The following is a 24,938-nucleotide window of genomic DNA, read 5'->3' on the forward strand; positions in this document are numbered from 1 at the left end:
CTCGACTCGCTTTTTGTACTTGTTTCATCGTAACATTTCCTTCCGTCACTTTAAATTCATTCCAATTGCGTGTAACATGCAAGATCGAATCCCGCGTAATTCCAGGTAAAATATCCCCTCGACTTAATGGTGGAGTAATAAGTTCTTTCTCTCCATTGTCATTAATCCAATGAATAAACAAATTCATCGTTCCAACTTCGGTAATGTCATGATCAGGTCCAAAAATCCATAAATTTTGAGAATAACCACGTTCATGAGCATCATATTGAGGTAAAATTCCAGGAGCGTAATTCGCACCAACTTTAAATCCACCTGTACCACCAGGCCACGCACGAATATACCGATCATTTGCAACCAATTTCACTGGATTAAATCCTTCTGGATAGTATGGACCCACAGGTGAAAGAATAATAAAGAGTTTAGCTTTTTCACTAGCTCCAACACCAATAGAAGCTTGTGTACTGATCCCCGTTGGACGAATATAAAGCGAATATCCTTCTCCTTGAGGAATCCAATCCTTATCAAGACGCAAAAGTTCGTTTAAACACTTGATCAATTCATCACCATCAAATTCTGGTAATAAAAGTCGTTTCATCGAGTTATTCAGACGCTTCATATTCATCTCTGGACGAAAGAGACGAATGTGACCTTGTGTGTCTACATAAGCTTTCATGCCTTCAAAACACTCAAGTGCATAATGTAATACAGCACAAGCTGGATCCATAGCAAAAGGACCATATGGACGAATGACAGGATCACCCCATCCTTTCCCCATTTCCCAATCGACCTCAAGCATGTGATCAGTAAATGTCTTACCAAATTTAAGTTCCTCCTTCGGCAATTTCACCTTAGGATTTGTCGTGCGTTGAATTTGTAGATTAGCAAACGTAATGTCTGTATTCGTGGAGAAAGCAGCGGAATATGGAGATGACATGCGGCGTAGAGATTGAGCGCTGCGTGCGAGCATTATTGTGGGCGTGCGTACAAGATTGGAAATTGCGAACTGATACGCAATATGACATTATTGTATGGACAGAATTAAGAATGTTCTAAATTCAGAATAAAACTAGTTTTTTTATTGAGTCTAAAAACTGGTCTGTTTGTAATGTTAAATCTCCTTTTGATCGTTCTCGTTCTGTAGCTCATTCGAAACATTCATGGAAGGTAATGTGGTTATACATATTGTCGTAGATGGAATTCGTGGAGTAACTTTCAATTCCTTTGTGTGACTACTTTCCATTTCCGTAAACGTATGAACTTCTTGAACTTGTTGAACATTTGTGTCCTCATTCAAAACCTGATGGCTTTCTTCTTCACTGTGGTGATCATTAATCACATCGTCTTCTCTTTCCTTATTGTCAACTTTATCCTCTTGATTCGTAGATTCCTCCATCTCATTGTTTCTAGCACTAACAACCGATACATTGTCCGTCCAAATAGCTTTAAGTTTTGAAAATTTCTCCGCATCATCTCCAATCGACTCTAAAATAGCCATCGATTGAAGAAATTTGTTTTCATCGTAACGCGTATGCTCGACAGATGCAGCGCCTCCCATTACAATTGTGAAGAAATCACGAGGAGTCGTGACTGACGCTTCAAAAGTTAATTAGATCAAATGTTTTGTCCAAATGCTTAATCAAGAAATTAGAAATTAGATGTGGTTATATTTAGCTTTTGTAAAGTAAGCTTTGTCATCATAACAAAGTGATAGGATGCAATATTAAAAATTTTTATTGTATCAAATGCTATACATCTAAAATATACGCCAATAATTCTGGCATTTGTTGTCTTACTGTTAACGCGCATACTCCTGTTATTAAAGATATCAAAAGCCACGTAATAGATAATGCAAGATGAAAAGCTAAAGCATTTTGTACCACCGAACTCTCATCTTCCTTCTTGATCTCATGACGCAAAGTTACATCAATATATATTGCAATCACGGCTGCTAAAATATGAACAAGACGATGACGATGTATACGTAAGATAGTCAACTTCCAAATACCAAGTTCATCTTGTCGTTGCTCCACTTTAGTCACTAAAGCTTCACGTTGAGCTTGAAGACCAAATTCACCACGTTCTGCTAGATTTAGAACTTCATCTGAAATTACATTTCGTGATGTTCGGTGTCGTTCTAAACGAATTTCTGAAAATCTGCCAGCTGCAGCTATCAAATTATACCCTGAATAAATAAACCAAAGAGAAAGACCCAATAAAGACACTGCAAGATCTGTACTGCGGGTCATATCAAGCCTATCATTTTTCATCATGTCATTCTTTTGAACGTAGTAAAATATGTGAACAGCAGCTAATCCAATGGCACATAGTACCGTCGTAAGTAAAATTGATGGGACCAAAAACACAAGACGTCGTAAGAAATTTGTACCACTTGTTGGGAACGCAAAAAGTAACACGTAAAAGGTTACACCTCGAAAAAGATTAAATGTTGTCATCGCACCAAGATTGAGTAACCTCTGAACAGGAGAAATGTACTCAATATGAAGTGCAAAGGGATCGATACGAAAAGCAAGTTCATCGAAACTCAAGTGTGTGTCAGTTAAAAGACAATAGCGATCGAATCGATTTAGAAATGAAGCATAATCAACAAGTGTCAAATATGTAACCACCAAAGTGTACCCCATAGCAGTAGCTAAATGACGTCGTAACACACGTTCTTGTTGATATTCTTTTAAGTCAATAAACCTGAAATATTACATTGTAAGTTTTAGTAACATCATGTCTAGAATTGTAAATTACATAAATAAACGTACTCATCTTGTAATGCCGATACTTTTGAACGAATACACGATAAAACCAAGTACACACATACTACTGATGCAATTACTTTTGTAATTAATAAAAGTAATAACCACACACGATCTGTTGCCATAATTACACTTGGAATCAAGAGAAACATGTCTGTAGACGTGCTATTATGCATCCAACACTTTTCCCATTCAACATGACTAGAATTATAAATTACTGTCATATGTTGTATATTTTCTAAAAACTCCGAACTTGTCTCTTGGTATACATTCACCATATCATCAAATTCTCGAAGTAACCCCCAAAAAAACCAACCATAAATTCCCATTTCAATACCAAAATTACAATAATAACCATAGAGTTCTAACCACGTACTACTTAATGGCGCAGTAAATGCTGGTTTTCCATCTACCATCAAAGCATGCGTACAAACTTGTGCAAAGACATCATTATGTCCTCCATTTATTCGTACAGCAACTTTTTCATCATGATGAATCCAAGCAACTTCACCATCTAAAGTTGAAATTTCCTTACAAGGACCTTCCACAATCATTTCAACTTCCGTTCCAATTTGTAAACGACGTAAAGATACTCGAACACGATCCTTTGAAACACTTTTTTCTTTTCGACCATCTTCGTATTGAATTGTATACGTTTGATCCATTTCATTTAGACTTAAAATTGTTCCAAGAAATGTCTTGACACCATTTGAAACTTCGACGGCATTTCCAATTTTCAACATTCCAGAATTCAATTGAAGTGTTGGTAACGTCAAATGATTCAACACATTGTCAAACATACCATAAAATGGCATTCGAAACATTCGTGTATCAATATCAACATTTTTCACTTCTTCACGTTGTTTTTCTCCATTTCGTCCATAAAAATCAATTAGACAACAACCATTGGCTTGAACTTTTCGAATCATTCCATCTTGCCATTCATTTCGTTTAGTACGAAAACGAACGTTCATTCCTCGACGAAGAATTGGAGTCGAAAAGAAAGAAAAATTTGGAAGTTTTGGAAAATTATTGAAAGAAGGAAGTGAATAATCAAGCCATGGAACTACTCGCAAACGTCCATTATCAAGACTTTTAATCATCGTTCCATCCAGTAAATCTTCGACATCATATACTGGTTTTCCACTGCTTTGAGAAATATTTAAAACAATTCCTTTACGTTCAAAACCATCTTTTGTACGGTAATAAACGTGCGTGTTCACTTGAATCGGTATCATATTTCGATTTCTTCCACCAAAGAAACGATTGTAAGCTGAAGTGGCTTGAATCACGTCAAAAGGAATTCGTTTCGAAATCTTTTCACGATCATTTTCATGGATAATATCACACGTACGATCATCTCGATTAACAACTTGAATCCATCCTCGACGAATGCGTCCACTTTTATCTTCAAACTCTACAAGTTGATTCACGCGAAAAAGAGTTCGCATTCCACGATGTGTTTGAAAACGTCTTTGTCGATCACTACTATCGTCACTTTCATCTTCACTTGTAACCATCTCGCGTTTCTTTCGTGCCTTTCGTTTCTTAACCATTCGCTTCTCTTCATCACTATCTTCATCATGACGTTCAACATTATCACGAATATCTTTCTGCTTTAAACTGCGTTTTCGAAGATCTCGACGTGCTACATTTTTCATCACATCATTCGCTTCACCTTCACCTCTAACGTCAAACTTTCCATTGCTTCGAACTTTATGAATTCGACCATCAATCCAATCTCCTTTTTCATCACGAAACTTAATTAATGTTTCAATTTCAAAGTCTAAACTTTCGTTCTCGCTCTGATCATCTCGTTTACAATCTTCATCATCTTCAGCAGTCTGGACGCGATCTTTTCGAACTTTTCTCGCAATCTTTCCCGTCTCATTAAATTTCACCGTCAAGTCGCCATTACGATGTTGTCGTACAATTGTAGCATTTTCATACTCACCATCATCATTACGAACACGCACACGTGCTTTTTCTTTATATAAAGTGTTTCCTTCTAAGCTCATCGATGTTTTGAGTTTGTGAATCTGATTTTAGAAACAACTTTTCAATTCGTTTTTTTCTTACGCTATATAAAGGAACGAAAGCAACCGATGGCAGAAATAGGAAGGAGAAGCAAGAGATTGAAAAGGTTTCAAAAGGAATCAAAGAAAAAACTTAAATTTCCAACTTAACAATAGATTTCAACTCTAATATTTTTGTGTTTTGCAACCTGAAAATCTATTCATCATCTGATTCGTCATAATTTTCATCTTCGAGAGGGAAAGATTGGATCTTGTTCGAGTTCTTCGTCTTCTCTTCTTTTTTAATCTCCTCTTCAAGTGCATGAAGAAGTTCAAGCTCAACATCCTCGAGCGTACGTTCCGATGTTATGACTCGCGACGTGTCCGTACGTTTGCGTTTCGCACTTCGACTATCCATTCTCAAATTCTGAAAAGTTATTTTCTCTTGTGTATGATTGGTTTAAAAACATTATATTCAATAACTTTTTCAACAAGAATAATCCCAAATTTATTCTTTTAGAACGTGTTTTTCAAACAATGTAATGAAATAATTTGGATCCAAAATTGCTGCTAAAGGTTCCACTCGCTGTAAATATTTCCCACGACTTTTGACAAAATCCACCGGTTCACCTGATTCAAGATCACGTACATCGACAATATGTGCGTCATGTGCTTCAATATGATCATCAAAAAACACCACAATATCACGAGGTTCTTTTTCATTCACTAACAAAAGTTTTCCATATTGTGCATCTTCAGCATGAGTACTCCACCATTCATAATCATCACGAAGTGCAAGTACATTCGATTCTTGCATCATTTTCTCTAAGGTTTCTTGAATTGATTGAAAACCACGTACGATCTTAACATTATCATTGATATCAGTGTCAAACACCAACGTCGTGTTGGAATCTTTCGACAAAAATGGTTGTTTCGTTAATGTACCAACAGCTAATGTCGTTCCATTGGCATCAAAACTATGACGATAAAAAGCACCGATAGAATGAGATAAACGTGTCACATCAAGACGAAATCGATCTGGTAATGCTGGACACATCATTGGGTGTTGTCCTGCAATTAAAAGCTCAAGTTCTTGAGCAACGTCTTTCAGATCCTTACCAAACGTTCGAAACACAAGTTTCACATCAATTTCCAACTTGGTCACATGAGGCGAATTTAAATATGACAGAAAGTGTAGGAAGGATGGCAATAAATAAAATCGACCTTCACTCCATGCTTGTTGCAAACTCGATAATGGCATATTTGCTGCCAGCTGTTTTGCCAGATTTTGTTGTTTCTCATGTGGAAAATAAAGATGTTGCATGACCTCTGTAAAGGAATGTTGCACAGGATACCCTGGGGTATCTTTTCCACCAATGAAAGCCGATTGTAACGCAGTACGTTGTGACTTGATAACCTTGTTTGTAGTCTTGATTTGGTCGAGGGTACAAGTTGTGGCTGTCCGTACAGTTTCGTACGGATAAGCATCATCAACAAATTGTTTATAGGTTACAAGATGGGGTACACGAGATGTTATCTTGGGCGGGTCAATTGAAGCAGCAGTTGAGACGCAGATCCACTCGGACGGACACTTGGGATTGATGTACCCCCACGTACACTCGGATAAAAGATAATTGACTGTATCCTCCATCGTACGACCACCCGCAGCATCTGACATAAGGATCGTACGATTTAGATCAAAGTGTAAGACAACACGACGTCGATTACTCGCCATGATTATAAAAGTAAAAATGTACGATGAAATGTAACCATGTTTAAAATTTTGTACTACCGTTTGTTCCGACTCACTTTTTTCTTCACTTTTGACTTGACTTTTTTTTTCTTATCGTCATTTTCACCTTCACCTTCTTCTTTTTCATCAAGTGACATTAGAACTTCACCTCCACTACCTCCTTCATCTCCACTATCAACAGCAGCCGCTGCAGCTGCTGCAGCTCGTCGCTTTTGTTGTCGTGAACTTGTTCTTGTTGCTGGTATTGAAAGTCGTCGTCGACGTGTTGGGGTGCGCTTTGCAGATGTTTTTGAAGATTTGACACGTCCACGAGATTTGACGTCAGCGTCAGATGTCGAGGCGTCATGACTTTCTGAACCACTTGCATCTTCACTTGCTGAAGCTGCAGAGATGGAAGTATCACGAATTCGTTTTTTTGTTAGAGGAGATGGAGAGTGCTCAATTGAATCACATGGAAGACTTGGACGCTGTCGAATTTGCCGAAGTGCACGTGTTGGTGTAAGTAGCGACGGCCGAGTATCTTCATTCTTTACTGTCATGTTTAAATCATCTCCATTTGTCGGTTTGAACTTCTGTTCTTCAACATGTTCATCTTCTTTGTCATTCTTGTACTTGAATTTCTCTGAATCATTGATACATGCCTTCTCTCGAGCAGCGGCTGCTTCTTCTGCATCTTGAATCTTCTGCAACAATATCATTTCTTTCTTTACACTAGCTTTGCGCAATGTCTCAGTAAGAGTTCGAGCAAAGTGTAATAACTCGACACCTTTACGTCTTGCTTCTGCTTGTTCTCGTTGCTCTGCATTTGTCACAACATGTTGACAGAAGAGATTTACCTGCTCTGCAAATTGTGCCCACTCACATACAATACCACTCGCCACTCGTTCTTGAATTGTCTTTAAATCAACTTTCTTCTCATTTGGAGAAATTTCTATTCCATCCTTTGTAAAGATGGCGGGATCCACACCTTTACTTTTCGCCACAGATACAATCTTTGACAATACATCTAGCAACATACTTTTTCGAAGTGACTTTAAGCTCGCCAATGCAGCCTCCGCTTCCTCTTTCTCCGGATTCTTCGCTTTGACAACCTGCTTCTCGTTCTTTTCCTCTTCTCTTCCACTTCCTTCAGTCTTCATCTTGTCATCCTCGTTCATCTTCGCTTGAGCTTCTTTATCTCTTTTCATATTCTCACATTGTTCTTGAACATCAAACTTCTCTGTTCCCACATTCTTTGTCTCATTTACTTTAACTTCCTTCGACTTAATCTCTTCAATCTTTTCTTCCTTCTCTTCTTTCTTTTCCTCCATCATCTGATCATCAACTTCTTTCTCGATTTTCTTTTCTTCTTCATTCTCTTCTACTTTCATATTCTTTTCAATGTTTACACCCACATCTTCTCGAGGTGAAGCAGTGGGCGTTCCATCACTAGCAGATGGTGAAGCATCTCCTGTATCTGGATCTTCAAACCTTCTCCTTGGTCTCGTTCTAGGCCTCGTTCTTTGTCCCCTAACTCGCTGCAGTGCCGAGTGTACAGGCAAATTCGCGTCACTTTTCTCTCTTTTAATCTCATTTTCCATCTCACGTCGCTTTGCGGCCTCAAACTGGTCCACAAGTGCCGCAAGTTCCGTGGAAAAAGATGAAGCTCTTGGGGTCCATCGTGCTAAAAGAGGTGTAAATTGAGGCTCAGGAAGTGGAGCTTCACCAGCTGCTACAGCTACAGCAAGTGATGGTAGGATCGAATCTTTTTCTCCGGCTCGAAGCGCAGCGATCTCCGCTTGTAAGTACGTGATAGCCTCATCTAATAGCGGCAGGGTCTCCATTTTGAAACGAGATCAAATTTTAATCATACAGATATTGAAACGGTCTAAATTCAAAACTTAATATATTATAAATGTACTATTTGGTTTTTAGTTTGTGATTATTCAACATTAAAGAAAATTATTGTTATTCATTACGACAAAGTGGAGTCTTCAAAAATGGCCTCAAAGTGAGAACTTGAATCTTTGAGCCATGTCGTTTGTATTCTGCTTTACATCATACCACACTGGAATTACCAACAAGATCAAAACATGAGCATTAGTTCATCAATAGCTTTGAAATTTAAAGAAATGTACGCACGTTTCCAAAGGGAGGAGCTTCATCATCCAGAAAATCTGCGCGTAGGTCATCTTCGATAGCACGAACTTCCTCCTCGGGTAAACCTTCACTTTTAAAACTTACTGGAATATCCTCAGACGTCAGCAGGACGACAAAGTCACCTTTCGGATTCAGCGAAAATTTGTTAGCCAAAAACGAATCTTCGCCTTTTTTGCGTTCATGCTTTGCATTTTTATTTCGTTTGCTCGAATGAACAGTAAGCGTTGAGTGGGGTCGCATCACATACGTCGCTGGAAATCGAAAAGTCTGGTCCATTTGGCCTCGCACGACCCAGCCACCCAACGCTATTGGTTCGTGACTTGTATTTTTCAGTACAATCCGATCTTTTTCCAAATCTAGTGACGCAATATGCACTGCTGACGAAAGCGGTTCCGTCTCAATACTCGTGCGTTTTGTTCGTTTCATCGTCACGTCATTTGTACTCTCATTTTTCCGCTTTCGCCCTTTTGTATTTGGCGTTGAAGCGGCCACTCGACTTTCTTCCCGGTCCAAAATACGTCGATACTTCATAATCTCTGCATCCAAAGCAATTTTGACGTCCATAAGCTCATTGAACTCGCGTTCTTTAGCCACTTTAGAAGATCGAAAACGCTCTAATGTTTCTTCGTACGCTTTGCGATCTCGTGTCGCTTTACTTCGTACTTCTCGGTACTCTCGCTCCAGTTGTGCCACCTTTTCCGTAAGTGCCTGACGAGCCTTCAAACTCTCCTCATAGTCAGTTGCTGTTCGATCTAATTCCTTTTTTGTACTGTCCAATTCGGTCTGTACATCGTCCAATTGATTCTGTAAACTACTCGAAACACTTTCAAAATGACTTCGAACTTCCATTTCCATAGACTGCAGACGGTCCTCTGTATCCTTTTTCCATTGTGCCTGAGCCTCTAAATGTTTCGCTGCCCACTCCCGTCGCAGCTTTGATAATTCAGCATCTCGCGTCAGGTCAAAATCAGTACTTTTCTTACGTAATTCTTCCAATTCTTGCTTTGCATCATTTAATAATGCCAAGAGGCCACGCAACTCACGTTCTAATTCCTTCACGCGACGACTTGCTACGTTAAGCTGTGTCGTCTGTTCTGAGAGCGTCTCCTTAGCTGATGTCGCATCGGCTTTTTCCTTTTCCAACTGTACACGTAGCGTCTCTGCCAACACTTTGGCATTTCCTAGCTCTGTCTGCTGTGCTCGGAGCTTTACTAACTCCTTGTATTGTTCTTGCTCAAGTGTCTGCAGTCTAGCATTTTGGTCCATCTCATCATCCAATTTTCTGCGTAAGTATTGTTCAAGTCATAATGAGTGTATCAAATAAAAAGAGAAAAGTTTCCACAAAAAGAACAATGTCTGTACTTGCGAGTCTCTTCAAGTTCTTTCGTCAATCGAAGTCGCACGCTCTCAAGATCCTGTTGCATGCGTTGCTTTATCGTCTCTAACTCTTTTTCGGCTGCATGTTTCGCTCCTTCAAGTTCATTGACACCTAAAACATACATTTCGAGGCGGGAATTTAATTGCTGTCATAAAAGACAATACCGCATGATTATGAGTTACTCTTGTCAAACTAAATCAATTCGTGTGCATATTAAAGTACCTGTAGCGAGGCTTTCTCTTCCATTCGCTTCGACTTGATCGGAGACAGCTCGGTCGGCATCGTGGATTGCAGAGAGATTGCGGACAAACGCAAGAGTGATGGTGCCGCCAAAAAGGACTTTTAAACTGATGGTTTATGGCTGTAAATGATGTGGTAAACATAACTTTATTGAAGTTTAATACATAAATGGCTTATTGTCCTCTATTATAAGTATAAACCCAAGTATAAGAGATGACTTGTCATACAATATCCGGTATATATCTGAAACCCAGCTCGAACCTATCTCACCGTGGCAGCTCTTTGGAGTAGAGCTTTTGTTGAGGCAACAGAAAAATTTTATAGTGGGGATGTAGCTTTAGATCGTATTGTTGTGTAAAAGTCAAACACAGTACTTGTGTGAATTGGGAACCCTTATTCTCCCCCTTTGTGTTGTTCGGAAGAGGCGATAGTATCACATTCAAGTGCTACCTAAACGAGCAGCAGCTAACATATGTAAAATGTTGGGTCTTACAGCAAAGTCGCATAAACAGTTATCTTTACTTCCGACCGATCTCTAGAGTAACTGCAAAACCAAGTGCAATGTGCTGCGGTCAATTTTTATAATGCTTGGAAAGAAGACGCAACGCATTGCTTAATAGTATACTTATCATAACCTTAACATCTTTGGTCAGATACACTTGTGGGGGTGAAACAACGTTGTACACAATAGCCGCCACAAAATAATCTGCATCAATACAAGAAGGTTGATTGATAATGCACGGGTTACATGAGCCTGTTCCAGGCGTACCGTGAATGATCGGAAGCTAGAAGAAATAATATCTGCCCAACAGCTGAGAAAGTTCATCGCCGTACATAAATTATTCGTGAAAGGCTTCCGAGTGGGTGCGGCTCGCACCGAGACCTTCCAAGATAATCTAGACTCTACTAAGGTTGTCGCATGAATTCAGGATACTACTTTTTTACCGCGAGGCCGTTCGAAGTACGAAAGGTAAATTTATAGGTGCTACGTACTTATATCCTGATGGAGCTTTGATAATTTATGAACCCAATTCTGCCAAGAAGCAGAAGTGCTCTTGGTGTGCGCGCACTTCCGGGGATTGTTTGGTGGTATTCTTAGGTGCCTCAAGCGGAGCTCGAAAGGCAACAGCTACAGTGAGCTGCGATCTCAGGGTGCGGTGGAAAAGAATGGCTGTATGTCCCTATTTCCAGAAGGGGTGTAAGACAACGAGTGTGATCTGACGTTCTCTGATCAAGACCGGTGGATAGAGATTATTGCGGTTCCCGTTCCAGAGCACGTGAATGAATATCAATAGCTGGAGGAATTATCCCTCGCGTCCATGTGCAAGGAATTGCATGACGGTGAAGTTAAAAAAAAAGATGGTACGCATGGAACGGGGTAGGAGATGAACTGCTAATTTCTCATGGCTGGATCTGCCATTGAAGACTCTGATAGAGTATCGAGAGCTATAAATGGGACAGCAACCCGCAAGGTTTGTTGGGTTTTCAATCATCTGCTAAATGAATATCACGACGTGTGGGTAAGAAATCCATCACGCGTGCTGCTCCTGGAAGTGGTGTACGCCGTACAAATGACTTGATTCAAATACGGCAATGGGTCCTCACCAAAAGAGCAACGTGGTGTCATTTAAACTTCTGCCATGCGATGAATGAAGTGAATCTAGTGAAAACGAGTTTTCTTTTCACTCAGAGCCGATATTCGTTTTCTGAAAGGCTATGGCATATTATGCCGTTCTATAATAAGCGAAATGCAGCCACAATTCCGGCGCATACGCCGATTTTTGAAAAAAAAAGGCTGCAGAATAGCAAAGTCAAGTGTACTTTGTTCTGTGCCCTTGACCTGGCCAATAATTTTTATCAATAGCCGTTTAAAGGTAGCAGTCTCTCTCTCACTACGGTGTAAGATTCTTGCGGGATGCGCTAGAATTTGTGGGCTATACTACAAGGACTGCCAAATGCAGCATCAACGTTTCGCCTTGCGCAGCAGCTGCTCAAACATATGGTGGCTTTGCATATACCCATCTCGGCGTTAGATTGTTCCAAAGCCTTATAGTGCTTGGTGAGTTGGATACATCTAAACACTTGCATAATGTTCAAGTTCATGCGCTTAAATTAGCAGTTTTACCAGTGTACACATGTCTTTCTTTGGCGTCGATGTATATTCTAGCTCTGAGTGTCTTACTGGGACGCATGGTCTGCGAGCACAGAACCCAAAAGGCAAAGGCCTTGGTTGATTTGCCAGTGCCTCTACCCCAAAAGAACTTCAGAAAGTGGTTTGGTCTGACCAACTACTTGCAAAAATACGGCACGAACCCCGACATGGCACCAACCCTCATTAATATTTCTTCCTGAATATATGTCAAATTATGTTGGGCGCGGCAAAAGAGGCGGTATCCAAGGCTGTGGAACAGGCCTCAATTCTGGCCCTTATCCAGATCGGACATTCTATGTCGGTTGTGACGCTTTAGCCTTCGCGATAGGGTGCAAGCTGATGAAATGAACTTCGATAGCATTAAGTTTCGCCAACTTAGAACAGCAGAGAAAAAGTTTCTTGTTTCTTACAAGGCATTCCTTGCAATAAAGTATGCCCTCGGCAGGTTCAGAGTGGACCAGCTTGTCTTGAAGCCGTTTGTGATCTGTACAAATCATGCGTCATTGCGCATAGCGACGTTGCCACCTTATCGCTTGCAGACGGTGGCAAAAGTGCTAACCCCTCTTTGTCGAGTATGGCTTTGAAGTACGGTGTAAGCCAGGCGACTCAGTGTGGTTGGGTATGCGCTTTTGCGCCTCTTCGACCTCGATTTTTCACTATTTACGATGGTAATGTCACCAAATCATGAGGCGATGCGTACAGCGTGCGGATCAGACGTAACATGTGTTACGTTGCTGGAAGCTTAAAAAGGTGTGGAGTTTGAGAGCTCAGATGCTGCTTTCGTGGAGCGCAGTTCTACGCCTGTGCCTCTATGTCTTATCCAAAGGCTTGCTTTTATATTGATGTGAGCCACATGATGCTCAAAGTGTAGTGATGCTTCATGATGGACTTAAAGTACACTGATATCTTTTGGTGGAGAGAAAACACAAAACGCTTGGTGAGCAATATATACAGGTTGTCTGATATATATATAAGTGGGGATAGCACCTTTGTGCGCTTGCATGTAAACCTGTTAATGGGAAAAAATCCTCGCCACATGCGGCGGTGCTTTTGGCCAATCTGTCAGCTACCGCAGTGTCGGTAGTCTAGCAGTACGGACTTTCATTTTCGTCTTTCAAACCAAATAACCGGCGATATGATTTTGAAAACTGTCTTAGCGAGACAGATTTTCTCGCTTATGCCAGCAAAACTCTGAAAGATCAGGTTGCTGCTAGGATGTATATGTATAAACTATTAAACCAAGATGGGCCATTGTATTGAATAGGGGTCCGCGCTCCACAGCATAGTTTTGGCGAACAATGGTCATGTTGCTAGGCGCCAGATTGGATATGTCAGTCAAGTATCATACACACGCAAATAGTCAGGCGAACATGTTTATCGATATATCAACCGAAGCAATTGCGTTGAGCGATCGCAGTACCGAAGTGAGTTATTCCCGCCCCTTGTAATTGCGCTCAATAATCCAGTACATGCATAAACAGGCTGAACCTAATATTGTTTAAATACTTGGGTAAAGCCCTAGGTGTTTTTGCACCGCTACAAAGTAGCTCTGGTCTCAGTAGGGGGTTGTTGGTCAAGTGGACTTGCTAAGATCAGTTCGGCTACTGCTCGTAACAAAATCAGCAATTCTATCTCGATGGGATTAAGCGTCATGCACATCCTGGATCGACGCTATTGCTGAGAGCCAGGATGTATATAAGTGGAATGCCGTTGCCCAAGGTAGGTGGAGTACACACGAATACGTTGTGTACCAAATATTCTATTAGATAAGATCAACTTGTCCACACATGCAATGTCTGTGGTATATACGACGAAGTTGCAACCACACTACGTTGCGCCGTTTACGGTTGTATTTATCAAGTGACTGAGTTATGCACTTAACGCATCCTGTGTTCAAGTAGGTTTTTTGAAGCCGATCCACAACCCACTTTTCACTTATGAGCCAATCAAATGTGAAGAGCTCTTTTTGAGGAGAGGCGGCGTCTCTACCATGTCTGTAGTTGAGCAGATCTCTGCATTGAAACATCGACGCGGTTAAGAAACGCAGGGGGCTTTTAAGCCACGAAATATAATTTAGTCTGGTTTTGTTATATTGTAAACACAATCATCTTCTTAAAATTCAATATATTCAGCCGAGCAAGTACTTAATGAATTTCCAGTTTAGTACCGACGGGATGGCGCTTTTCAGCGATCGATCGAACCCATATCAGGTTTAATCGTAGTCGCGATTTCAGAGACAGCTGACGCGCCGCCACGACCAAGATTACCCGCGAGGACTATTAGCGGGAATGTTGACCTTTGCTGGCAACTCTCGATGACCAAGGGATGGCAACTTCCATGTGGAGCGTTTCGCGGACCGACTCATACATTAGGGCTGTTACCGATACCTGGTGGTGCGGAAAGGATACCCTCAGTCGGAAACTCGTATGAGGTTGAGGGTCGACTTCGGCAAGATTACCCTGGTTTCGTGGTCACTTACGACCTGGCGCAATCACGATCTTAATCGCCCTTGGAATTGAAGCAGAGTCGCCATCACTTTCTTCTTATAAGTAGGGACCGTTCCTGTTGTGACTAAGCTCCTTAGTCGATAGTTGTTACATCTGTATTTGGAACTTAGAAATTAAATTATGGAGATGACCGAAGTTATAAATGTTGGAAACTGGAGGTGCTGGGCTGTAATCTCGAAGTTCGCGTCGAACCTTGTACTTCGCAAAGTCAAGCATGAGTCAACGCTCTAGACGGACGACCGTTTTGCTAAACCTGGCTTAAAAGGCCACAGATTAGTGAGACGACTGTTATTCCCCATCAGTGTGCGTACTGAGCTTAATACTTGTCGGCGCTCCGGCCAGCTTCGAGTATCAAAAGTGCATTCTCCAGGGAGAGTACAAATGTTTCCCGCTGCTTCTGGCTTAAGCGCAGGCGGTAAATCTGTGGTGTGACTTTTTGTGGGTAAGGAAAGCGCTCACAATGCGCTCTTTCGCGCTCGTTTTGCTCGTAATTTGAGCAAAGACCCGCACGCGTTGGCGTATCATGCCCTACCTCAGCGCGGCGAGCACGAAATTCTGGTGTAATGATGTGGGCGAGAATCATAGTAGCTCTTGGTCTTGCAAGAGAGCAATCCGCGATCGTTTAGCCAGGTCTAACTCGATAGCGACGAGCTCATAGGTTCCACGGCGGGATGTCGCACCATGTCTCACTGATATAGGGCATGAAGTATGAGTCTTGTGCAGCGAGGAGAGTGAGCGCAGTCAACCCTCTTCCTGGAGAAAAGGCTAGACTTTGTGTCGTCGAGTCAGGTCAGAAGTACTCGTAGAGTCACTACTCGACACAATCGCCGAAAGTTGCTTTCCAGCGCGTTGGTCACGAGTACCACGATTTTTATTGGATGATTCAGGCATTTGTCTTGGTGAAAGGGAGATAACTTTCGGTACACGCTTGCTCTGAGAGGCGAAAAGGGTAAAGCGCTGAGAATGAAGTCAACCTGCAGGCTTAGGGATTGCTCTAGAGGCGGACAATTATGCGTAGTGTCTCAGAACGACAAAAGAAGTGTAAACTTCAGTATGGTTCACATTTGATGATGGAGGTTATAACGAGGTGAGCGCTGCGGTCATGTGTATTTATACACCTATTACAACTGTATTACATACAATTCTGTACAGCTGTACGAAATTCATATTGCACTTTGGTGGATTGTAAATATGTTTAGCAGTTAAGAAGTGGTATATATGAAGATAATAAATTCCGCGAATGAGAAATTTGTGGGCACATAGGCTGCTAGCTGCAAGTCACATTAATTTAAAAACGTCGCCGTTTTTTTTGGAGTCGTGTAAGCCATGTCCAGCACGTGCTGTAGGGTTTTATTCATTACACTTTAACCCCGCTCTACCCGGCCCGGGTATTGAAATCTGGACCTCTGAAGTGAACAGCATACTACTGCACCACAGGATCGGTGCTAGCTACACGTCGGAATGTGAGGTAGTAAACTTATATATTTAGCATTAGCCTAAGTAGCATCAATTCTAAATACATGCTTTCTTAATATAGCAAACTTACTAAACACCTGATCACGGTCGTTACTTTTATTCCTGCTCTCAGTAAGAGCGTACAACACATATTTTATGCGTTTGCTTACGCGTGGTGCTTAAGTCGAAGCTTAAGAAACGGCAACCCTGTTGCACTATCAATTCTGTACACGGCGGCAATATAATCAATGTGTGACTTGAACTTGGCCTCAATGGCGTGAGAGCTTGGTGATTTACAGCTTTTGTTCTTTTGCTAGAGCACTGCTATTTCATATGTTAGGCCATTTCAAATACACATTTGGATCCGGAATCTCGAGTAATTTAACGGATTTCGTAGAGCGCAGTCCGTTGATATCAAAAATACGATAACTGTGCTCCCCTGGCCATAACATCACAAGCAATCTACCATCCGAGACTTGTGATCTCGATAGAGCACCGCAACGCCATCTCGATGTAGCTCAAACAAGAATAAATTGGATGGGTCAACACTCACTCAAACTGTATAACTAATCGTGCAAAAATTTACGTTTGACCTCTTGGTCCTCCATTGATGGCACAGACGTCAGAAAGGGGAGGCAGGATCGGGCGCCATGATAGCGACTGGTTCGCAACTATGTCGTGTGAGTGGAGGAGGACAAGAATCCTTGCCGATCGCGTCAGATGACTTGTTTTTCGAAAAATTAAAAAAAGCTACCCGATCAATCGCTGACATGGGACCCGAAGTTCCTTATTCTCATGCCGACGACAACACTTGTGTGAACCATCTGCCGTGTACAATCATTGGGTTGGTAATTTCATAAAGCGCTACAATCTACCCCTCCGCCGCAATCTAACCTCACACACTTCACAAACGACAACTTCATGAATTGAGCAGCCCATAAATGAGCTTTCTGGAAAAGCATTTACCGCTTCCCAGCCAGTCTTTATGGATGAAACGGATGTACAATTAAAGGATACCCAGATAAAGACTGTGAATGCCGTTGGCGATCGGCACGTTGAGGTTCGCTCTACAAGGTTTGCGTTGATGCGCATTATGGTGTGACAGCTACTCTACTGTAACTCTCGTCAAAGTTGAGATGAAAATGCAACGACAAGGCATATCTCATAAAGGCGGATGTCGTAACAAGAGAAATGGATGGATCTACATGCCATTTTTGATGCCCTATCTGAATGCTTACCTTTCTCTCGTCAACATCGCTAGCGCTTTAAAAGTGATTGGAGATTTCATGCGAGCTCACACTTTCAAGGATGTGAAAGCAATGAATCATACACTTAGCATTGCTCTCTACGTTGTCCCTATTGGTCTCACGCCTTGTGTCCAGACTGGCGTCATCAGCCGTCACAGGCGTTTCAAGGACATCTTATACACAAACATCAACGCGACGAGAAAGTGAAGCACATTGAGTTCGAAATCCTGATTAATGCAGTGTACATCCGACGACGGTTGCCGGATCCGAGCTCAATTTCATGGACTTGGTCATCGCCCATCACAATCTATATGGGGTCTATTTAACAAATGCAATTGCTAGAATTTCAGCTACGATGTGGAGACCGCGTGTTTGGGTCCATGATGGATTGTAGTCGCTGTGCATAGAAGTATATTCCCTGATGGCATACTGAGGGGTGAAACCGATTTTGCAAGGTGTGAAAAGTCTTGATGCGGTTCTTAAGATAAAATCATCTACTGTACTAGCCTCGATCAACCCATCGTCGAGCTCCTTTATGTTTGAGCGTATGGATAGCAAGCCCATGTAGAAGTACCACCCCTTGTCAACTATATAAAGTTATTCTGCATTTATGCTTCACTTGTTAATTGGTCACTCTAAGACACAAGAAGTTTGAATTATCCCGACTTTTTCGGATTGGGTGGTTTAAAAGATTGGTCTGTGTTCGGCAGATCCGTTACCCTCATTTATAAGAAATCTGATATCGTTTGGTCCAGAAAGGTAATTTGCGCTCAAATCCCGTTCTGATCCTGAGAGGTATGAAAGGGAATTTGCCGCCTCATACGTTTCCGGATATAAAATTCCGGAAATGACGTCATATTAGTCCGAGTAAATGCCAGGGAGAAGGTCGATGAATAGGTGGTTTGTCTAAGATATCTACGATACGGCTTTAATTTGTGGAAAAGCGAGGCATGATATCCTATCGGCATGACTTAAGCTGGGGTATATCGATAGCAGAATCTAGTGATAAACATGACTCAAGTGCGTGAACAAAAAAGCCCATTATATATGCGGCTACTGATTTATAGTTTATACCACCGGTAGATTAGAAAATTAGCGAATTACGCACCGCAAAAATATATTTGTTTATTTGTACAACTCAGTATTAGCAGATAGTTTAAATGCCATAACTAATTTCATAAGTTGCGTCTTTTCATACATCATTTATAAACTTACAAAATTCTAAACGTTTAATTAGAGTCACCAGAATCAGAGCATTATTCTGGCAGAATAACATGTAGAAAGAGTTCTCGAATACATGAACTCGCGACACAACTACAATATGACTGGAGCAGCGCTTTTTGTCGACCTCTGAGCACCCGGTTGAGGTATTTGCTCCGAAGTCGGCGGGAAAAATCATGACCCCGAAAGACTTTCTAGACCTGATATTACCATGATCCAGAAACCGGATATTTATACTTGACAGCTTCAACTTAGATTGAAGAACTCCAAAGATTTCGTCATTACAAGTTGAAAGTAGAAATGCGAGTAATTCTTTCATAGCGTTAAGTTTAATGATGTTACTTGTAAAAGTCACATTTCCTATTCTCCGCATATGTAAATGATAGCGGAAGATACATGTACTCGTCATCAAGGCATAAGAATGCCTGCGCTTTACGTATTCGACATTATAAATGCTACATAACATTATTTATTACCTTTCAAACCAGCAAAACCTTTCAAGCCCAATGTTTTGTTCCACAATACTTCTTTACTACGTACAGTCATCGAGACATACTTGCAGCTACAGCTTCACTATTTAGCGGGAATTGCGTAATTTAAAAGCCATGAGCAGGATCACAATTGTGATTCAACTGTATGAAAATGCTGTCTCTTCTTCACAGTTGAATATCGAGCTCAGCTGCTACAGATACATAAAAATATCGTTTGTCTTGGTCTATGATAAGTTCCCTTGCGGTAAGCAAAGCACTTGGCCATTTGCTCAGAAAAGCACAAGTGTATCCGCAGACATCACTCCATCATCGTTCTCAAGACTGACTAACATGCGCTCTGCTTTTATGCTCATGGCGGCTACGACTGCATCGTTTTTCGGGAGCAGCACTGCAATGTTCAGTGCCCATGAGGTTCAAGATGTGACCAAGAACGTCGAGTTTTCGAATGGTAAAACCAAGATTTTGAACGATTTCACCGTGGAGCTGACGGTCGTGTTCAGCACAATGAGGAACGCTCCAACAATATAAAATTCAAACTGAAAAGCCCCGCTGACTTCATTAAGCTCGCAGCTTCGGCGGCAAAACCAAAAGATCCTGTGTTGGCAAAGGTAAAAGCGCTACCACCACCGAAAGAGGTGGTAAAAAATATAAAGTAATGATCTGTTGATAAATCACTATAATGATCGAAACTCAAGTCTTGTCATGTAGATTGTTTTTAGACTATATTGTTAACGACACATTGCCTATTTTACGTTTTGCTGTTCGATGCTTGAGACACAAGTATCGCTGTGTTTTCTACCCAAACTTATTTCCCTGGTCATTAGATATTTTGAGCAATTATAACATGGTCACACCGTCTAACTTTCTTACATTTACATCAATTATCTCACGCGAATCATATCTTGGACATAATTCGAAAACCTTTGTTAGGTCTATGCTATTGCAGTGTCAATTGTCAAAGCGGCTATAGTATTTGTATCAATTTTTATGCTGCAATTGTGCGCAGCTCAGAGGTGCCAAAGTAGTAGCGCATGTAAACTCCGTCACAGAGAGGTCCATGGGCTCCTAGCTTCACATCATTCAAATCTATCAGAAAACATAGTTATATATGAGAGTAAAACTTTTATAAGAAAACATAATTGCGCTCAAATTTTAATATATGTCACTTTTAAAATCAAGAGGCTTCATTTCTCGGTGAAAGCCTCGTGCGTTGCTAATGTCTAAACTTGGATTGAAATTTTCTTCTGCGCAAGAAGTACGTTAACCCAATTGTATATTATCTTACCATTCGTCGTGTAATCAAATTCTGAACATAACACCGTCGAATATGCAGCGCAAACTCAGGACTCAATACTATTTCATATGGTCGTGTTTACACGATGTGGCACAGCAAATTACAAGGCACAGGAGCCGAGGATGAAGTTTGAAAGAGAAGCGTCTATTCTGCCTTACGTGTTGAGTTGAGCAACAGTGAAAAGCTGTCGGTCAAGATTACTCACTAACAATAGAATAATCTTCTGGAAAACGAAATGTATCAAATTTTGTATTTTAATAATTTTACTGAATGGTTGGGAAGCAGAGATTTTTATTCAATTTATTCTATCGTTTTTTACATAATATCATGTGTAACCTTCATTTTCGAAAAATTGACAGAGTTTTCTGCCTGAGTCATCGTAACGCTTGTAACTTACCCAGTCATCGCTCCACTGTTCAGATCTTCGACGTGGGCCTCATGTTTGACAGTTTCATCAGCCTCAAGATCCTTTTTCTCAGCACGTTCGTCATTCTTAAGCTGCTCAGCATCTCCTTCTTTTGTACTAAGCTTCTCATCTTTGACAACTTTGCCTTCGAATTTCTCGATCTCAAGCTCTTCTTTCTTGAGATCATCGATTTGAGGCTCGTCTTCACTTGACTCCTTATCTCCGTCAGCGTTTACGACAGCGGAATCTTCGTCGACGGGCTTTTCATCCTCGATCGCATTAGCTATCGTTACCGTGAGCTCCCCTTCACCCTTATCAGCTGTCATGCCAGGAACATTGTTGACCTTGGCCTCCTCCTCATTAGAAGTCCTTATCTGAACAGCCTCTTTGCCCTCGGTTGCATCTGCAACGTGTTCGATAATCTCATTTTCGATGGTACTTTTAAGTGTCACTTCGGTCACCACCGTCTCTTCGGCACTGTTGTCAGCACAAGTAACGATAGGCGTGGGTGCGACAGAATCGTTGTCTTTCTGCTCCTCGATTTCATTAGCAATCACAACAGAGGAAACTTGAACCTTTGGCTCCTCGACCTTTGACTCCTCGACCTTGGGCTCCTCGACCTTGGGCTCCTCGACCTTGGGCTCCTCGATCTTGGGCTCCTCTTCAATAACAGATCCTTTCACTACAGGCTCTTCTTCTTTAAGTACTTCTGCAACGGATTCAACACGCTCCTTCTCCACGGCGGTTTCGATCTTCACAGACTTCTCTTCAATACCTTCTTTCTTAATAGTAGCCTCAACAACCGGCGTCTCCTCGGCAAAGGTGTCTGTACCAGCAATTGCTGACGTGGTCTCAGCAGGCTTTAACTCAGTTGGGTCTTTTGCAGTAGTGGAATGTGTGCAACCCATCGTTTATTGTACGATTAGTGGTATTGAAAGGTCTCAATTTATGATCGAATGTGTGGATTCGCAACTGACATGCAGATAGGAGGAGGCAATTTACGCGAAGAGAATGGAGCGTTAACTCGCGTTCGTCGTTTTTTGTCAAAGTACAGAAAGTTGTTTCATATCGTTGCCACGTCTGACAATTTTTCAATCATCGCCTCATTGCGTCTCTTCAGTCAATATGCGGTTCGACTACAAGGATGTCGCCTTTCGTTTTACGATTTTAATAGAATTGAAAGCATATCAACCAAGAAGTGACCGTCGATTGTAAAAAAGTGCTTTGCTATAACATCCATATGATGTGTGTGTTCGTGCGTGGATCGCGCCTGTCGCGTGAGGCTGTATGTACTTTATCAGATGAATCATAGAGTTATGCTTGCTGGAAAGAAATCTCCGTTGGCGTTATATGGAATATCAAATAGATTTTAAAGATATCAACAATCATCAAGGGCCAATATATTATGAATCATTTTAAGTAATTTGGAGATTCAAAACTTACTACTAGAGTCTAAATCTAGCGCTGATTACTTTTACGTGCTTGATTCCTTTTATGTAATCTTCTGAACAAAGAAACAGCATAATGCAGTAATAAAGAGATATGTAAGTTCCACATATACACAGTCAAAAGGTCACAAGGCCGTTACGTAGTGCATCTATGAGGGAAAGGCGGCAAACACACAGTTTCAAGGTCTTGAGCTGAATTTTGTCAGCTTAACATCCATTGTTCTCGTGAAGGTAACTTTTAAGCAGTGAAAGAATTAAAATCAATCAGATTTGATCTTATATAATTCTAATGAGTCGTTGTCAACTTAATTACTATAAGTTGCTAAGTGACTTTAAAAACATAACAAAACAAGAGTGATGGTCAGAGTTAATTAGTTTTGGCCATTTTTCTAATAAAACATTTCAGTACTTCCTTCCTTCAGTGACGTTTATGACGACCAGGATGAGCGTCTATTCTGCTCTACGTGCACAAAATATGCCGCCACACTTACGCCAACTCGACGGTAAATTTAAAAACTCTCGTGGTCAGAATTTATCGTATCTTGCGCTTTTTCCACCGGCAGATGCACCTCTTCGTGCCGTTGTGCTTTATCTGCATGGCATTGGTGACCACAGTCGCCGCTACTATCATCTCTACGAGCGTCTGTGTAATGCTGGATTTGGAGTTTTAGCTTACGATCTCGTAAGCCATGGAGCTAGTGACTCTGATCGCCACGGTCTTCGAGCACACAGTGCCAAGTTTCGTTATTTCGTAGACGACACGAATGAATTTATTCAAATGGCCAAGACGGAATTATACCCAAAATTGGCACTTGTGTCTGATAGTGAACCCAAAATGATTATGTCAGGAATGTCCTACGGCACATTAGTGGGTCTTCACACTATTTTAAGTGGTAAACATGATTTTAGCGGCGTTGTACTTGTAGCTCCAGCGTTACTCGTTGAGATGACGGCAATATTACGAGTTCAAGCAATGTTTGCAAGACCATTGAGCAAATTAGTACCAAAGGCGCGAATTGTGCCTGGAGTGAATGCTGATTTTTTGTGTCGAGATCCGGAATATTTGATTGATTTTAGAGCAGATCCGCTCACAGTGACGGAGCCAGTGACAGCGAGAATGGGTGCAGAGACTCTTAAAGCCATGAAAGCATTAGAGGCGGACCAGCGTGTTATGGATAAAGAAAGTCTGTTGTGTAAATTGCCAATTTTGATGATGATGGGCTCGAACGACAAGGTGACTAGCTTAGAACTTGCACAAATGTTTTTCAAACGATTAGCAACCAGTGATAAAGAGTTCAAGATCTTCGATGACTATTTCCATTCACTGTTCGACGATCCAGAACGTGACGCAGTGTTTACTCATCTTGACACTTGGCTTACGTCAAGATTTCCATATCCAGAAGGTAATGGTAGTGACAAGGTTGCTATGAACGAGACAAACGAAGAAGTTTCTCAAGTTGAAGATGTACTAGTGGGTGACAAGGTGGCCAGTACGGTAAGCGAAGTGAAGGTCGAGGTGTCTGAAGCTAAAAAGGAATCAAAGCTGGAAGTTGTTGAGACAACCGCAGCTGTGCTTGATACCGAGACGCAGGTGAGCAGCTCGCAATCTGCATAGGATCCCGTTGAAAGTCAGACTACAGAAATGAATGGTAGTAGGATCATACTACACTGGCCGATAGTTTTGATTGATGCGTGAAACTCTGAAGCAAAATTCGTTGCTGTGCTAGTGAAAGCTGTATTCGTAAGGTTTTAGCTAGCTTGTATCCAATCTTGAAATTCCGTTCTTTTGCTTTATTGTGATGTAAACTTTGTTCTTTTTCGTACAATACTTTTGTATCCGACTTTTAAAAACTGTATAAATTGTAAGCCTTTGAAAAAAAATCTTTGGTCGATAAATTATGCAAAGCAAAGGTTTGATATTTTTTAGAATTGATTATATGGTCGGGGTGGTGCCCAGTATATACATTCTCTGTGCGTTTGTTCACGCACATTCGTAGCGTCAAAGCTTCCTCTGTGCGAGGTCGATCACAATCTCGTCGCATCTGGTAGCACTTATCGTCAATTTGACGACGAATCTGGATAGAACTGGATTTTTAGGAGAAGAGTAACGGGGTTACACGTACCCTGGTAACAGGAACGTTGCCACCATTCCGGTATAAACGCCAATTCTTGGAAAGGATGTTCTTCATAACAATATGGTGGTGTCTACAAAATACAGTGCACTCGATTTAGTAGATGGATACTACCAATTGCTCATAAGAGCGAGTGACATTCAGCTGACAGCGGTAAGCACTCCGAGCGGTATGCTCTGGGAGTGGCTGGTGATGCCCCAAAGGCTGTCAAATGCACCAGCAACATTAAATCGTCTTGTGACGCAGTTGTTTAGGCCCCACAGGGCGTATGCACAGACATACTTTGACGACATTT

The 24,938-nt window shown here is 41.3% G+C and overlaps 8 protein-coding genes across 8 annotated transcripts in view; 1 reads left to right on the forward strand and 7 right to left on the reverse strand.

Annotated features, from left to right (window-relative positions):
- The window catches only part of PHALS_06095 (branched-chain amino acid aminotransferase), a gene marked incomplete at both ends in the record, with an annotated part of 1,251 nt that extends 317 nt beyond the window's left edge, over window positions 1-934 (reverse strand). Inside the window, one exon of the mRNA XM_024719324.1 lies at window positions 1-934. This exon is cut by the window's left edge and continues 317 nt beyond it. Coding sequence (XP_024584634.1) covers window positions 1-934 — 934 coding nt within the window.
- A 174-nt stretch (window positions 935-1,108) lies between these two features.
- Window positions 1,109-1,555, reverse strand: PHALS_06096 (uncharacterized protein; the record flags this gene model as incomplete). The annotated part of the gene is made up of 1 exon (XM_024719325.1): window positions 1,109-1,555. One exon carries the CDS (start codon window positions 1,553-1,555, stop codon window positions 1,109-1,111), a length of 447 nt encoding a protein of 148 aa, XP_024584635.1.
- A 240-nt stretch (window positions 1,556-1,795) lies between these two features.
- On the reverse strand, window positions 1,796-4,783 carry PHALS_06097 (uncharacterized protein; the record flags this gene model as incomplete). Its single annotated transcript, XM_024719326.1, has 3 exons — window positions 1,796-1,810; window positions 1,878-2,703; window positions 2,772-4,783. The coding sequence occupies 3 exons, from the start codon at window positions 4,781-4,783 to the stop codon at window positions 1,796-1,798; spliced, it is 2,853 nt and encodes a 950-aa protein (XP_024584636.1).
- A 214-nt stretch (window positions 4,784-4,997) lies between these two features.
- PHALS_06098 (uncharacterized protein) lies at window positions 4,998-6,515 on the reverse strand (the record flags this gene model as incomplete). Its single annotated transcript, XM_024719327.1, has 2 exons — window positions 4,998-5,207; window positions 5,304-6,515. The coding sequence occupies 2 exons, from the start codon at window positions 6,513-6,515 to the stop codon at window positions 4,998-5,000; spliced, it is 1,422 nt and encodes a 473-aa protein (XP_024584637.1).
- Window positions 6,516-6,568: 53 nt separating this feature from the next.
- On the reverse strand, window positions 6,569-8,356 carry PHALS_06099 (uncharacterized protein; the record flags this gene model as incomplete). Its single annotated transcript, XM_024719328.1, has 1 exon — window positions 6,569-8,356. The coding sequence occupies one exon, from the start codon at window positions 8,354-8,356 to the stop codon at window positions 6,569-6,571; it is 1,788 nt and encodes a 595-aa protein (XP_024584638.1).
- A 209-nt stretch (window positions 8,357-8,565) lies between these two features.
- Window positions 8,566-10,332, reverse strand: PHALS_06100 (lamin-l-like; the record flags this gene model as incomplete). The annotated part of the gene is made up of 4 exons (XM_024719329.1): window positions 8,566-8,580; window positions 8,655-9,954; window positions 10,035-10,195; window positions 10,273-10,332. The coding sequence occupies 4 exons, from the start codon at window positions 10,330-10,332 to the stop codon at window positions 8,566-8,568; spliced, it is 1,536 nt and encodes a 511-aa protein (XP_024584639.1).
- A 10,718-nt stretch (window positions 10,333-21,050) lies between these two features.
- Window positions 21,051-21,971, reverse strand: PHALS_06101 (uncharacterized protein; the record flags this gene model as incomplete). Its single annotated transcript, XM_024719330.1, has 1 exon — window positions 21,051-21,971. The coding sequence occupies one exon, from the start codon at window positions 21,969-21,971 to the stop codon at window positions 21,051-21,053; it is 921 nt and encodes a 306-aa protein (XP_024584640.1).
- A 1,015-nt stretch (window positions 21,972-22,986) lies between these two features.
- On the forward strand, window positions 22,987-24,126 carry PHALS_06102 (serine protease family; the record flags this gene model as incomplete). Its single annotated transcript, XM_024719331.1, has 1 exon — window positions 22,987-24,126. One exon carries the CDS (start codon window positions 22,987-22,989, stop codon window positions 24,124-24,126), a length of 1,140 nt encoding a protein of 379 aa, XP_024584641.1.
- Window positions 24,127-24,938: the final 812 nt, after the last annotated feature.

This window comes from Plasmopara halstedii, assembly GCF_900000015.1.
Source record: "Plasmopara halstedii genome assembly, contig: Scaffold_2935, whole genome shotgun sequence".
NCBI classification, from domain to species: Eukaryota; Oomycota; class Peronosporomycetes; order Peronosporales; family Peronosporaceae; genus Plasmopara; species Plasmopara halstedii.